Genomic DNA, 16,886 nt, shown 5'->3' with positions numbered 1-16,886 from the left:
AGACCCTAACTAGTTGTGTAACTCTGGACAAGTCATTTAACCTTTAAAGAGCTCAGTTTCTTATCTACAAGATGAAGGTTTGGACTTGATGGCCACTAAGGTTTCTTCTAACTCTGAATCTAAGATCCCCTAAAGACTGGAAGGCAAAAAGTGGGTTTAGGCCAGCATCTTATACCATGTGCCAACCTGTTTATCCAAATAGATGACAATCTCAAAATAAAAGGTCACTTCATGAAAAAATAAAAATTAGAAATGAATGAAGTGCTTTTCAAAACTATGCTAGGGTAAGAATTCACAAACTAAACATAATTCTGTTCAGAAAAAGAAAAAAAGAAACATTACTTGGATAATGAAATAGGTGTTCCAAAGTTTTGGTGCAGTCTTAAACTTTAATTGCTTAAAACTGCAATAAGTCTTTTTGAATGCTCTGTATAAAATTTAAAAGCTTTTGCACAACTAAAATGAAAAAAACAGCTAGAAGAGAAACTGTGTGGGAGAAATAAAATCTTTACATCAAACATCTTTGATAAAAAAGCCTCATAGCTAAGATATGCAGGGAATCGAGACAAAGCTATAAGGCCAAAGAACCATTCATCAAAGCTGTCAAATAATATGAACAGTTGAAAAAAGAAATGTAAACTATCAACAACCATAAAAAAAATGCTCCAAATCACTAAAAGCAAACCAAATTAAAATGACCACTTTATGTTCTCAGTTCTCTTTCTGCCAATTCAGATCCAGCAACTCATCTAATTTTCAGATACCTTGATAAGAAGAAAGAAAAGAAAGGAAGGGAGAAAGGAAGAAAGAAAGAGACAAGAAAGAAAGATAGATGGGAAGGGAAAGGGAAGGAGAGAGAGAAAGATGCTATGGATTGGGAAGTGAATAAATTAATTATGGTGTATGACTGTAATGAAAATAACCATGCCACAAGAAATGAGTATAAAGATTCAAAAAACAGACATATTAAACTGACATAGAGTAAGGAGAACAACAAGAAAATGCAAAATGACTGCAAAAGTATAAAAGAAATCAACACTAAAATGATTCTGAACTTATATAAAATGCAATGACCAGTCTTGTTCTAGAGGACAAATGACAAAATACACTTTCCTCTTCTTCATATAGGTAGGAGACTAAGGTATTCAGAACATCACAAGAATTTGCGACTGAATTTTGCTTAAATTATTGTCATAAAGCAAGGGTACTGTGAAATGGCAAATGGTTGTATTGCCCCAAAACAATCAAAAAGCTCAGTTTTTAATAAGAAAAAGATGGCTTTGATTCTAGTCTCTGCAATTACTAGTTGCACAATCTTCAATAAAATACAACTTCTCTAAATTTATTTCACCATTTGCAAAATAGTGAAGATAATGTGTTTATTCTATCTCCCAAGATTGTTGTGAAGATCAAATAATACTTAATAACCAGTAGTTAGCCATTTAACTTTAGGCTTCCAGTCTCTCTCTATGGAAAAAAAAAAGTTGGACTACATGATCTTTAATGTCTTTTTTTTAGGTTTTTGCAAGGCAATGGGGTTAAGTGACTTGTCCAAGGTCACACAGCTTGGTAATTAGTAAGTGTCAAAGGTCGGATTTGAACACAGGTCCTTCTGACTCCAGGGTCAGTGCTCTACTCATTGCACCACCTAGCTGCCCCTCTAATGTCTTTCTAATAGTAACATGCTATTTTCTAAGATCACATATTCTAGATTTTCTTTCAGTTCTAATATTTTATACTCTAATATTTTGTATTATATTCTAAGGATCCTTTTACCTCTAATATTCTATGGCCCAATCTTTCCCTTCTTAATATTCTCTGAATAAAACTGCAGTTCTAAGAAGATAAGATCTGAGTTTAAAAGTTCATATCATACAACACAAGATAACTAAGTAACATGAGAATATAATCTTGACAATAATTCCTTGGGTTTGAGGTAAAATCTACAGACTTCTGTTTTCAGTACTATAGGCCCAGTATGTATGTGAACCGTTTACTAAAATTCTCTCCAACTGGAGAGACTCTACCATCATTGTCTGACAGTGATGCAAATAAAGACAAAATATGCCTCTAGGATATAAGGCTGAAATGGATAACATAGTGTGTTCACTGATTGTTCTTGGGAAACACAGTAGCAACTGTAGCAAATACTACCCTTGATATACAGATGTTTGAGTAAATAGCCTTTGGCTAAACCAAATTTATGGAAGCTTAACCTAGTTTCTATCACATGAAAAATCTGTAGTATTTTCCAACAAACAGTTGGAAACTCTGAAACCCACTATTGCCAGTTCTTATAGGGTAGACATTTAAATAGGAAGATCAAAATGCATAAAAGTCAACTCTCAAAGGTCAAACCTGAGAACATATGAAGACCAAGCCTGGCATAGAGAGATCTGGGTCCATTGGCCAAGGCACAGTTCACTAAGGAATCCCAGTATGAAAAAGGTGAAGGAACTTCTCTCTATTTGTACAATTTTATTCTAAAATTATTCTTTACTCCAAACATATTGCAGTAAGAAAAGCAGCTAGCTGCCTGATAATCAGAAGACAAGGTCTGACAGAATTCGTTGTTTAATTCTCCGGGCCTCTGTTTCTTCATTTGTAAAACGAAGAGTAATAACAAAGTAATTATCAAGATCAAAAGAGCTAACTGAGGTTTTAAAACTGTCAAGTGCTAAATAAGTGAAGGGAATTATTAAAAGTTTATTTATATTGCTTGCTTTGATCACAGAACCAGTATTCATGAACTTCATCGGAAATCAATAGTTCCCCAAAATGAAGAAACAGAGGCAAAGAGATTAGAATGACTTGGTGAAAGTCAGAGTGACAAGACTGGAACTATACTCCTCCACACCTCCTGTCTCCTGATCCAGTTTGTTCTTTTAGGCTCTAATATCTACCTCAATGAGTCCTATGATGTTAGAGTAAAAAAGACTTTGGAACTCAGAACGTTGGATCTAAAAAACAATAAGTACCAATGCAAATGTAAAATGTTAGAATGGAGAACACTGTCACCAAAAGGGATCTAAAGACAGAATTTCTTCTCCTACAGAAGAAATTAAAAAGAGACTTTCCTGAGTTCAAGCAGTTTATGGTACAGACAGGACTAGACCTAAGATACCCCATACCATGCTGCCAGCTACAGAAATAAAAAAAAAAAATACCTGTATCTTTAGGGGGGGCAGTGGGAGGAAAGAACAAGAGGATGTAAGAAGCTTTCAATCATTCAGATACACATACAACACTGTGCTAAAATTCTGAAAATACTAAGGTAAATAATAGGTGACCTACCATTATTTCCTGGACAGAACTGCCATTCTTTTTGGGGAAGGCTGGGAGTGGTCAAAGGAGATACTGTAGCCATAATGTCCTTCCCCTTTGAAAGCTGCTCCTCTAACTTGTTCCTCAAGGCATTATTTGTCTTGATGCTTCTCTCCAGTTGAACCTTCAAATTCTGTATTTCTGTCAGGAGTTCGTGCAAGTCCAGAAGATGGTTTTGCTCTTTTCTGCATTCCTCCAACATATCTTGTTTAGGCTCTGTGACATTTTGTGAGAAAAGACTTATCCTTTCGAATTAAAAAGCCAGTCTTCCCAGGAACAGGAATAGTTAAGATATAACTACCTGTATATTCTCTTTACCAACAACCAGTTATAGCTAAAATAATGGCTTGACTTAAAACTAAAAATATTGGCAGACATAATTGCTGCTATTGCAAACACTTAATAAGAGCTGAAAATTAATTTTCACTTCTGGCCATAAAAACTAGCAAATTGCCCACCAAAATCTGAAATTATGTCTAGTAGTAATAAAATCTATGTGGGCTAGAATTAGCAAATCAAAAGGGCCATTTTTTTAAAACACTATATATATATATATATATATATATATATCATAAAAGCCACAACAGATAGGGTAAGGAAAGCAACTGTAGGAGAAAACGATAAATATGATGTGACTCCTTTGCAAAATAAACTTTCAATTGGAAGAAGTTATCTAGGAAATATGCTTTTTTAAAAAAGCTCAATACCTCAAAATTTAAACTGGGGAAATTAGGTTTAAAGAGTGATCTTAACAATTTAGTATCTTTTAGGGGAAAGGGTAGAATACAGTATACATGTGATAGTACCCTTGCACAAACAAAACCACAATAAATGAAATACTGGATCATGAGGGTAGCACAAATTGACTGTTTAAGACATTCTTATGATATCTAAAAGAGACAGTTAAATACCAGCAACAGCTCTGTGCTTTATTATAACATTTCATGCCAAAAGGTGTTAATGCCATGTTTCTCCTATGAGGGCTCCCATCTCAGGATGGCTCCCATCTAATCCAGTTTAATTTAAAATCAAATGAACTCATGGCTCCAAATACCTATCTGTCTCCTGTTTGCTTCTTCCAGCTTTTCATATACCTTGAGTTCAACTCGGAGCGACTGCAATAATTTGGCATTCTCTGCATACTCTCGTTGCTGAGCCTTCATTTCTCCCTGAATTCTAAAAAGCACAGTGCAGGTTAAATTCAAAGGTGATTAAATGTGGCTTATTTCATTAACACTATGTAATTAACATATATAAATTACCATTTTGTGGGACCACCTTAGATGTATCTACAATTATCCCTGAATTAGATGAGAACTGTACAGAAAGAACTGAGGGAAAGGTTAGCCTCTGTGGAACATAAGACTCTCAGCTAAAAACACATAGAGGACACTGACTTATTTACCCCTCACCTTTCCACAATGAAAGTTTAAGTGGATTTGAGATCGATACCTGTTTAATTCATGATGGCTACTGTAAATCACTTGAGTCAGATGCCTGTTGTCTTTTTCCTTCTCACTGATTAGCTTCTGCAACCTTTCATTTTCTTTCTTGACACATTCATAATCCCTCTGAAGGTGTTCAATGATCACAGTCTTCCTGGAAAGGGATTCTCGTAATTTTTCATTTTCTTTTTGTTTATCTGCAAATACAAGCAATGCAATTTATAAGGGAAACCATTCGTTTTTAAACCTAATTACCCAAATAAAGCACTTCAGTTTAAGTACTCTAAGAGTAAAAATAGAAATTTAATCTGGTTTTTAGGATTTTAATATTCTAATTGTCTTCTGCATTTTAGCTAGTTACATCTGTCAGATCAAACCTACAAGATTCAACTTTACTGGAATAAACTGGTCTTTTTAATTTTATATTAAATAATGGGCCATGCAAATTTCATTTTCTTGTCTTCACAAATAAATGACGAGTAGAAATTTGGAGAGTATGGACTGTACATTAAAAGTGTGAGGGGGAAGCTAAGTGGCACAGTGGATAGAGCACTGGCCCTGGAGTCAGGAGTTCAAATCCAGCCTCAGACACTTAATAATTTCCTGGCTGTGTGACCCTGGGCAAGTCACTTAGATAAAATTTTTAAAAGTATTTTAAAGAGTCAGTTATTTTATATGATAAAGGCAAGATATACTGTGAAGATCAGAAAGTCTCTTTACCCTGAACAATTCTAGAGAACCATTGTAATGACAGCTGCTGGCTTGCTTCTTTTTCAGAGATCATGAGGATAGTAGTCAATATATTACCTTTTCTATATCACTGAAGTCTCATGTTCTCCTCTGTAAAGTGGGAATAAAAACTACTTGCCCACCCTACCTTAATGTTGTAGGAAAAGTCCTTCACAAATTAAATGTATTATCATCATAAAGGATACCCTGATGCAAAGGAAGGGTTCAGTTCTTAAAGATGTTCAGAGATAGGAAGGGTAGGGAATGCAAATATTTCCTTGGATCAATGTGCTAACACTCTCTTAGGCCCAAAGATTTCAGAAAGGTGAGGAACAGATTAAATTGGATCTTTTTATCATTTCAGATGACTAAGAGAAGTGATGCAATGTATTTCTAGAACACAATAGTTGAATAGGAAAAGAACTAAATAGCAGCAGGTCCTCCTGCTTAAAGGTGGAAGAAACAAGTCAGGGAGGAGAAATATAACAGGCCTCTGACTCAAGAGATTTACAGCAGCCATCATGAATTAAACAAGTTATTGATCTCATCTACATTTAAAACTTCATTGTGGAAAGCTAAGAAGTAAATAAGTCAGCTTGCTCTATATCTTTTTAGCTGTGACTCTTAACATTCAAGAGTCTTATTGTTCCCCAGATGCCAAATGGGGAAACTGAAGAACCAGACCTTTATGTTGTGATTGTTTATTTGGATGTAATAGTACCACTTAAACTTAGTTATAACCAATTCCTTTTTTGAATATTCCTTTGGATTGCAAAGAAAAATCTATGTCAAAAATTCAATGCAAATTGCATCCTAGCATATACTCTTCCAATTTGGGGAGGGAAAGGAAATATACCTTTCTCCAGAGTGATTAAATTGGAGTGACTCCCATAAGAGGACTGGAAACCTGGTTGATCAATATGGAGGAAAATGAGCTGGGCATTGATAGAGGAGAAAATAGAAATGGGTTAACCAAAAGTTGAAGAGTTAAGGGTTACAACTATCAGAATAGGAATCAATTAAAAATATGGGACTTGCAAAGACAGAACTCAGACCTACAAGGCTGCTCTGCTTGAGTTGGGACAGGACACTAATAACCTCAGTGGCCAGAAAAAAAATCCAGAAGAGCTCTGGCTAAAGGCAAGAGAAAGACAGAAATCTCAGAACTGAGAAAACATTTCAGGAGACTGCCGGTCCAATCTGTACCTAAACTTCTTTATCTACTCATTGTGAATGTGTCTGTGCTTGTTTCTGTGAATGTGCTGGAAGGAAACAGAAGCCCATAGAGCCATCATGATGGTATTCAAGTTCAGGATTCCTACTAAAACAAAGGGCCTCTCATTTGCTATGTATAGACAGGCTGAGTCCAGATCACTCATGGTGACCATAACAGTCACTTTAGTGAACATAAGACAATTGAACTGAAAAAAACAAAAACAAAAAAAAAAACCCCGATGCTTTCTGTTGAGAGGAGATATATGAACTAAGAATCATCCCCTAGTTCACATGAAGAAGACTAAGAATCTCTCCTGGATATGTGACCATGGCTCCCACACATGAAGGGAACCGTAGAGGGCATCTAATCAAGTCAAGAATCCCCACTAAAGTATACAAAACAAAAAGTCATTCCATTATCACCTGAAGACCTCAAGTTAAGGGGAATTCACTACCTCCTGATATTTTATTTACGGAAAACTCAAATCATTAGGAAATTCTTTCCTTAGATTTAGCAAACATAAACCTAAAAATACAGCACCTCAAGCTGAATAATACACTGAAAACATGATCAGATAAGGGCAGAAGATTGTGCAACAGCCACTTTCATCATTCTACACATTATGCCTCTGGCTAAAGTAGCCTAAGATCACAGATGATCATGATACTACTGTTGTTGAGTTTTTTGATTGAGCGTAAGCTTAAAACAAAAACCAAGGGAAATAAAATAAAGAAATAGCAAATGAAGAAGACTTTCTTGTCACATTTACTTATTCCATCAGAGTTAAAAGTCCAGATTCAGTCAAACTTCCAGTTCAGAAGGGCAAGTCAATTCCATTCTAGCCAAGTATTCAAATACCAATAGTATCTTACTTCTCTTAGGATACCAGTGGGTTTTGCTTTTTCCCACTCTTTTGTAGAATGAAATGGTTCAACATACAAGAGAAACATAGGTGCGCATGACTGTCTACTTTTTTTAGGGGGGGAAAAAAAGTCTAATTTTTACCTTGTGAACCTTTTGCAAGCATCACATTGAGGGCTTGATTTTGATTCCTCAGGAAATGAATTTCTGAAGTAAGGGAATTATGTTGCTCTGAGCCATGGATAAAAATGTTTGCAGAACCTATAAATATATACATAAAATCACAATATATGAATCACCCCTGGAACAATAAAGATTAAACTTTCTAGACAAGAATAATTTTAACAATTTGGGGAGGGGGGATAATGTTCTGGAATATGTTTTATCTTCTGTGTATTCTGAAAATCATAATCCTTAGTTCAAATGGCATTTCAAGAAGACTTCAAACCAAAAGGCTGATGGAAATCCTAAAATTGCTCCATGTTCTCCTCAGACTTGGAATGAAAATGGCTACAGATTTATACAGATATCTTACAGAATTACTAGGCAACCAATACTACAAACAACCAATTCTACAGGATATGCTATGACTATGACTGCCCTAGCACTTGGAAAATCACCATTTTATAAACAGTTCCTTAAATTAATACTTACTAAAGACCAGCCAGGCTTGTTCATTCAAGATGAAGTATGGTCTGGCTGAACCACCTTTGGTAGTGACTGACAAGAAAATGCTAAGTGGGCCCTGAATGCTGCCTCTCCATACTGGATAAATATGTGGAGCTACTGCCACAGACCACATCTAGTTCTATGTCTAGACCTGGGCACCACTCTCAATCTGCTCAAATGTGTCAGTCACTCTCCTGGAAAGGAATGGGTTAGCTGTCAAATGTTAAATGCTACAATGAATAGATGATATTATTATGTATTTTGATGACCTTCATGAAGACTCTAGCAATCTCTTGACCATTAAGAATTAAGATAGCAAAATATTTAGAGAAGTAGGTAGATAAGCTGAGTTTTGTTGGGATACCACACCATAGATTCTTAAAATAAGAATCAATTTTCATTTGTGAAATATTCAGTGGGGTGTACCTGTTCTCCCCAATCTCTCACCCCTGCACCCATCTCAAGGAAAAATTAATTTACTGAAATTTTAGACACAGTTTATTTAGGTATTTGCTTCTTGCTGATGGAGTTGGTATGGAACAATTTTTATATTATGTTCTTTCAATACACATATACACTCTCTATTCCACAGCCAAACTGCTCCAATCAAGCCTTTGTCTCCTTATTGACCCTGGCCTCTCCAGAGTCCCTTTAAAATCTGGGAAGCATGAAGATTTGCCATCATTAGAGGTGCCTTCTCCTTGGTTTCACTGGGTCATTCAGATCCTATCTGGTATGCTTCACTGCTTACATAGTTTGGATGAGAAAGAAGTTATAAACTGTTCTTTATAGTGAGGAAGTTTAACAGATCTTAGTCATATGCCCTACCAATACCTCCTACAGTCCTCTTGACCTTATCACCTGTGCTTCCTCTAAGCAATATAGACCACTGATGCTGTCATTTGACCCACTGACAACCTAACAACTCTAGAGCTTTGCCATCTGCCCCTCTGCTACTACAACCATCTTAGGAATTCCAGGCCTTCCTATTAGTAAGGATTACATTTATCTTTCAACATGTGCATGTCTCATTCCTCCTGATTAAACTATCAACTCAGGGCAGCTAAGTGGCATAGTGGATAGAGCACTGGCCCTGGAGTCAGGAGGACCTGAGTTCAAATCCAGCTTCAGATGCTTAATAATTACCTAGGTGTGTAACTTTGGACTAGTCATTTAACCCCACTAACTTGCAAAAAAAAAAAAAAAAAAAAAAGAAACCAAAAAACTATCAACTCCTTGAAAATATTGATTGCATCCTGCACTTGCTTCTCTGAACCCTGATTGGCATACAAAGCATACTGAGCAAATATCAGATTATTTTGCTTTGCACTGTTTTGTACAAATAATATTTTGCCTTGCTCATATTTAATATGTAGCCATTCTATCTGTAACACACAATCTCTTTCTCAACCTTCAGTTTCCTCAACAGTAACATAAAGATAATAACTAATACTTACATAGTACTTCATGTTTTACAAAACTCTTTCCATACATTATGCTATTAGATGATAATTTTATTATTTACCTCATAGTACTATTATGAAGGTTAAATGAGCTATATATGTATAAGGACTTTATAAACCATAAAGCACTATCCAAATGCACCTAATATTATTATTACATGATACTGCTATTATTTCCCATACTGGTTAGAGACATACAGGTAGGTTCCACAGAGATTGGACTGAATCCAGGTATCCAATGCCTGTCAAAGTTAAAGGATGTTTAAAGGAGGCATGTTAAAAGAGTCAAATAGTTCACAGAATCAAAGAATACAGTACTGGAAGAGTGCCCAGAGGTTCTTACCTGGTCCACCCTATATCTGAAAGATAATCATTTCTACAAAATCCCTGAGGAGTCATTCAGTCTCTACTTCAAAATCAAAAGAGAGGAAGACCCACTGACTTCACTAGGCAACCCATTCTACTTTTAGGGCAGAGTTCATGAAGAGGGGAGTCAGTCTTTCTAAATTCTCCCCTGGTAAGAAAAAGCATCTCTAAGCAGTGCTATTATCATCATCATCATCATCATCATCATCATCATCATCCTCATCCTCATCCTCATCATCCTCATCCTCATCCTCATCATCAGTTATTAATCAAAATTAGAGAGAGTAAGGACTCTGCCAAACCTACATTCAAGTTAAGAATTCTTATGGATTATATTGTCCATGAGGTTTTTGGGGGGCAAAGATACTAGAGTGGTTTGCCATTTCCTTCTCCAGTAGATTAAGGAAAAGAGGTTAAGTGACTTATCCAGGGCCACACAGCAACTAAGGCCACATTTGAATTCAGATCTTCCTGACTCCAAACTCAGCACTAACTCCTCTAAAGCTGGCCCCCAAGTAATTTTAGCAGATTCTTCTGTCAAGATTAAATGAATGCCTTGTATCAATATTTTGAACATAGCAAATTATTCTTAAAAACATCTGTGAACTCTATTTTGAGTCTGTGGCTCCTTAGGGTCAAGAATAACAATAATATTTCTATAACTATTATTTAAAGAAAAACATAAAACTGAATGAATCTCATTCAGGTATCATTGAAAATTAATATAAATTAATATTAATGAGTATACACATAATTAATAAATTATAAATTAATAAATGAGTATACACATATTTATTTCCTATGTCTGTTATGACATAATCATCAATCAACCACCCAAAAGAAAAACTGCAGAGAGGCCTAAGAAGAAAGCTTTATAAATAATTGCATGTTGTACAATATTCTCTGCTATTAACCTACCTAGTTAAAGAGAGGTCCTGTCTTCAAGGAAAATACTGAAAAAAATCATGTTTAGATATATTTTTACTTACGTGGAATACCTATTACACCATTTGGCCAGTCAGTCAAAACTGCCCCTCATCTCTGTAGATTGAAGAATCTGGAGCAACTAAATAAGGCTGAGATTTTTTTCAGTCCATGATCTATTGTGGCAGATGTCTAAGAATATTTAACTTGTTTTTTAAATAAAATTCATCTGTTTTACTCTAGATACAAATGTAGAATTTTAAGCTAACTATGACTTAAGATCTTATCTGTCTGCCAATTTTTCAAGCCAAAGTGGATAGGAAAATTTAGAAAATAGAGTCAGACTCCTGAAGCTAAAAAGGGTCATCAGAGATTATTAAATCAAACCATACCATTTTACAGGTGAGGACATTGAAGTCCAAAGAGAAGACAACAACTTTCCCATAGTCAAAAAGAACATGGAATAGAGAATAAACTAGAAACTCATCAAATATATTGATTCCCAGTCCAGTATCACTTGTATTATACCCTGCTGACTCCAAACCTAAACTCTCTGGTTAAGCCTGTTTTCCCAGAGTCATCTGAAGAGTAACATTATAAGTGAGACTGTCCTCTCTTTTACCTTGTTCAAGTTCACCCCCTTGCTGTTCAAGCTGTTTCCGCAGCCTGTCATTTGTTTTAATGGATTCTTCTAAACGTTGTCTCAAAGTTCGAATTTCTTGCAGATGTTCCATTAATAAGTCTAAAGGAAGGAAGGGCATTTTTTATTTAAAGACTGAAGCCCCTAACAAATTGAATAATTTATGGACTATGCAGTAAGTGCTAACTTCAAAATCTAAACAATATCCTACAACTTAAAGATAGTCAGCAACTGGCATTTACTCGGTTTTTTTTGTACAGATCCCAGAGTTGGCATGTTACGATTGACATGTTTCCTTAATGGTATCCTAGTGTAATCCACCAGGAAATCATTTAACACCATATGGAAAAATTATATTAGCTACATTTTTAATGCAAATGTTAATGTAGCCTTTTATTCTTCTAACATATCAAATATTAATTCAAATTCTTCCTGATGAAGAAGGAAATAGATCACCTTCAAGATGGACTGAGTTGCATCATACTTGATTTGCAGGGTTCTCCTATTGAAGTCAAATATTTCCAAGAGACCAAAAGAAAGAGAGTGAACATTGTTGTCTCTAGATGAATTTCTGGAATCACTTTTTTAAGTACAATCACACTAAATATTCAAAAGCAGCACTAATGTATTTAATATATCAATTAGGTTATATTCAGTATGTCTTAATAATGTTTGTTCAAAAGTACTACACTAATGTTATGACCCAGTTTTAATTCGTTCAAAATTACTTTCATTTAAAAGTAGCACAATGTTACATATCTTTTTCTAATTAAATCATCATTTTAATATGAATTTGAATGGTCATAAGATTACTTAATTCCCAGATCTGCAACCATCTTCCATTAACACTAGAAAAGTTCTAAGTAATTTAGTTCAAAATATATAAGGATGTGATGTGATGTGTTCAATGCCTAAGCACTCTGCCTTCAATAAAAGGGCCAATTCCATCTCAGTACAATACCTTTCCCCTCCTTGCTTGATCGCTCTATAATTCTTCTTGCATCTGCTATTCAGTTCAGCACAAGTCAGGAACTTATCAGCTTTAACTGCTACTTTATTTGCCAGTTTATCCATGTCATACACTACTGGCTTTGGGGGTAATACATTTTTTTGTGGTCATTACTATAAGTCACCTTCCAGTGGGACTTTTCAGCTAGGAACTGTAATCATCCCTTGGCCTTAAGGCAAAGCTCTCTAGATCAAATTAGACACCACTTATTAATTATGTAGCTTTAACAGCAAAGAGGGAAATATTAGACTGGACTTTAGAAAAGGAGAAAAGTCCCGCTTTGGCTTCACCAGTCTCTGCACTAATATACCTAACAATGGATGTTATTCTCCCTCTCTGGACCTTCAGTTTTTTCCAGAAATCCTATGATCATCATCATCTCTCTGGCCCATATGGACAATAAGCTCCTCAGAGATAATCAGAATCTGATCTGAATGAAGATGCAGCACTGAGCACTGACATAATCTGTTATTAGTTCCTTGAGAGTAGGAATTGTATCTAATTTGTCTTCACATTTCCCCCACTGCCCAGCACACAGTAAGAACCTAATAGGTTTATGTTGAACAAATAAAATAAGATTTATGAAACAGGAATAGTAAAAGCCAGTTTCACTAGCAAACATTTTACAAATAAAATAGGAATTTCAACAACTTTCCCCACAAAACAAACAAACAAAAAATACAAGGTGGAGCAAAAGGGCACAATTCTCCAAATATTTCAGTAACAGCAAGTAAATTGAATATTTGGGGGCTTGTGGCAGGCACTACATAAATGCTAGCTATTATTATCATTTGACTTAGAAAAGATTCCACCAGGAGAACCATACAATGTTTGGGTTTTTGTTTTTGTTTTTGTGGAGGGCATCAGTGTTAAGTGACTTGCCTAGAGTCACAGTTTGTGAATGTGTCTGAGGCCAGATTTGAACTCAGATCTGGCTCAGATTCCAGGTCTGGCGCCCTAGCCACTATACCACCTGGCTGCCCTATACAATCTCAAGACACAAAAAGGACGTTAGAACTTAAGATGCTAGAGCCAGAAGGGACCCTTGGGACACAGAACATGAGCACTTTGTGCTAAGCACTATACTAAGTGATATACAAATATTATTTCAATTGTTCCTCACAATAATCCTGGGAGGTTAATGATATTATTATAATTATTGTTATTGTTCTTCTTATTATTATTATTTACAGTTTACAGTTGAGAAAACTAATGCAAAGGTGAAATGGACTGCCCAAATTCACAATGATACTAAGTATCTAAAACTGGATCTTAACCAAATTTTCCTGACCCAAGGCTTAGCATTCTGTCCACTGTATTACCTAGCTGTCTTAGCAATCATTTATTTAGACCAATCTCCTCATCTCATATAAAGGAAAAAATTAATAAATAAGTAACAATTTTCATCTTCTGTATCTATGCTGAAAAGACAATGTTTGAGAAAATAGGAATCTGATAAGCCTGGGCATGATTCCAAGGAAGGTGAACTATATAACTCATGTACATATATGTAAACAGTGGCCTCTGCAGATCCTGAAGAATTCATTTAAAACTAAACTTAAATAGTCAAAAATTTTATCTGATGGGGCAGCTAGATGGATAGAGATAGTGGATAGAGTATCAACCCTGGAGTCAAGAGGATCTGAGTTCAAATCTGGCCTCAGACACTTAATGATTACCTAGCTGTGTGACCTTTAGGCAAGTCACTTAACCCCATTGCCTTGCCAAAAAAAAAAAAAACCCAAACATTTTATCTGATTAGAATGATTTAGGATTCTCCATTTTTAGAAAATAAACAAAAATCAACCAATGCTATGGCTTTAAAACTGTAGTTTTAAAGGGAATGCCCCTGTTCCTACACATAGACATTATAATCTCCTACTTATGTCTCTATAGATAACTTCAGACACTGAATGATACTCAGTGACCAAGGAGTTATACTCACTTTACCTCATTCACACATAAACTATACTTACTAAGGCCATAAACTAGGTGGATACCTTTTTTAAATAACTGCAGCAATAAAGACTTAGAACAAAAAAAGTTTTCAGGCTGAAAATGAAGTGTTTATGTACTTGTGAGTCTCCTACTCAAAAATAAAGTTTTTCTCTTTAAATTATTATTATGAAATTTACTATCATAAAATTACCTTGAGAAAAATTGTTAGCCACAACAGAACTCTTGTCTATATCCTCACTATCTTGCTTATGTTCTGCAGAACCAAAGGAGGACTTTTCTGATATTTCATAATCAGATAGTACTTGACTGACTGGTGGCATGACTGGTTTATCATCAAGACTCGGGTATACTGAGGCATCATCTGAAACCCTTGAGAATTGAAAACAAAATGAAGAGTGACTAAAAAATTACCAATTTTTTTTATCAGATAATTTCAACTCTAGATCAACATTCAGTGTAAGGAGATCAACCACATTTTATAACATGATTCTTAATATTCTAATTCAGTATGATTAATCAAAGTAGAAACAGCTTATATATATTTTGTATCCATATGAAGACAACACAATACACCTCCAATCTACAATCTAACAACAGTCTGGTGAGATAGGTACATCATATTAATTATTTCCATTTTTCTTGTTAGAATGGGGCTGAAAGAGGTAAGGAGCCATGCCCACCCACATTATATAACCATCGCCATCTCCCATGTGGATAAGTTCTTGATGTCTTTACCTCTTCTCATTACGTTTTTGAAACTACTCTCCAGAGAGATGGTCTCCATTGATGAGATCAGGATAAAATTATTGTTGCATTCAACGACATATCATATATTATATCCAAAAAAGTGTGCTGAATACTCAAGCTTGCCCACTGTTTTCAGAAGTATATAGTAAAGGAAAAGAATAGTTACCCAAAACAGGGGTTCTTTAACCTTTTATATATTTTGGATAATCTAGTGAAGCCTGTTAACCATTTTTCAGAATAATGTTTTTAAATGTATAAAATAAAATGTAGAAGATTTCAAAGAAAATAATTTATATTGAAATACAGTGATTGAAATATTTTTTTAAAACAAGTTCATGAATCTCAGGTCAAGAAGCCTTTAATGAAAGTTTAAATAAAGCCTAGAGTAGGGCTAAAAAAAAAAAAGATCAAACTATTCTCAATCATACAATCCAGTGTAATTTAGAAAAAGGGAATGTATTGTGAGTACCAGGGGAATTATTACAATAAAAACTCACATTTTTATAATGCTTTAAGGTTTATAAGGCACTTTTCCCACAAGCACCCTGTAAGGAAACAATGCAAGTCAATTTACAGACAAAAAAGCAATGTAATCCTATAACCACTAAGTGATACAATCAGGATCTGAATCAAGATCTCAGACTTAAAAGTACAATGCTCAATTTCCCAATATTATTCAGGAAAGGAAAAGAAAATTTTGAAATTGCATTTAGCTGTAGCACAGATAAAGAATATGGAATCAAAATAATGACTCATCACAGAGAAACTCCAGAAGTAAATTGAGAAGTCTATGGAATGGGAACAGGATAGACAAGCTGTTTGGCTTTTGTTCTGTTTCATTTGATTTACCAAATGAAGGTTTACTATGAGAATGAAGAAGCATGTCAGGATGTCAGGCACATAGCATCTAATGCTAGAAAAACCTCTTCTATAAATGGGTCTATTGGTTCTATAGGAACCAACATAGTTCTGAGCACCAGTAAGTAGTCTGCACCTTGGAGGAGTTAAAGCCACTAGAGCTCTTGAGCTTAATGGGATCAACTTCTCTCATCCAATCTTCAACTTTATGATTAGCTGTGGGTTTTTAATATAACAATGGAATTTTGTATCAGTGACCCCATTCCTTAGACTATAGATAAGTATGTTTGAGAGGTAAGCTGTAACACTCTATCTTGGAGGTGACCTCTATATGTTTCCCATATTTCTATTTCTTCTTTTTCCACTCCCTGCTAGTCTGAACCCCAGCCCATGAGGCCAAGGACTATGGCTTAGGTCCATCAGAACAAGCACAGCATTTTGCACACAGAAGGTACTTCATAAATATTTGTTCCATTTGAATGTATTATTGCCACTATTAAGAAAGGGCATTGTCTGGGACAAGGTAATAAGGCATATATATCCATTGGTTGAAAAGAAGAGTTAAAATGAAACTTGTGTTTTTGAATGATTTACTTTAATAAATGCTATAAGCTCACCTTTTGATTAATTCATTATGTTTGCTGACTTCTTTATCAGATGCACTACCTGTGAAGGA

The 16,886-nt window shown here is 35.1% G+C and overlaps 1 protein-coding gene across 7 annotated transcripts in view; it reads right to left on the bottom strand.

The window, feature by feature from the left end:
- The window catches only part of CDK5RAP2 (CDK5 regulatory subunit associated protein 2), a 168,470-nt gene that overhangs the window by 14,143 nt on the left and 137,441 nt on the right, over positions 1-16,886 (bottom strand). For all 7 annotated transcript variants that reach the window (XM_074211715.1, XM_074211718.1, XM_074211716.1 and 4 more), the window contains 7 exons: positions 16,828-16,876; positions 14,796-14,974; positions 11,620-11,739; positions 7,720-7,836; positions 4,777-4,966; positions 4,379-4,500; positions 3,295-3,540 (listed from right to left, as the gene is read on the bottom strand). In XM_074211715.1, coding sequence (XP_074067816.1) covers positions 3,295-3,540; positions 4,379-4,500; positions 4,777-4,966; positions 7,720-7,836; positions 11,620-11,739; positions 14,796-14,974; positions 16,828-16,876 — 1,023 coding nt within the window. The remainder of the gene's footprint in view (positions 1-3,294; positions 3,541-4,378; positions 4,501-4,776; positions 4,967-7,719; positions 7,837-11,619; positions 11,740-14,795; positions 14,975-16,827; positions 16,877-16,886) is intronic.

The sequence above is a fragment of the Macrotis lagotis genome, chromosome 1, assembly GCF_037893015.1.
Source record: "Macrotis lagotis isolate mMagLag1 chromosome 1, bilby.v1.9.chrom.fasta, whole genome shotgun sequence".
Lineage (NCBI taxonomy): Eukaryota > Metazoa > Chordata > Mammalia > Peramelemorphia > Peramelidae > Macrotis > Macrotis lagotis.
The sequence above is the reverse complement of the archived record's forward strand: the minus strand, read 5'-3'. Positions and strand labels throughout refer to the sequence as shown.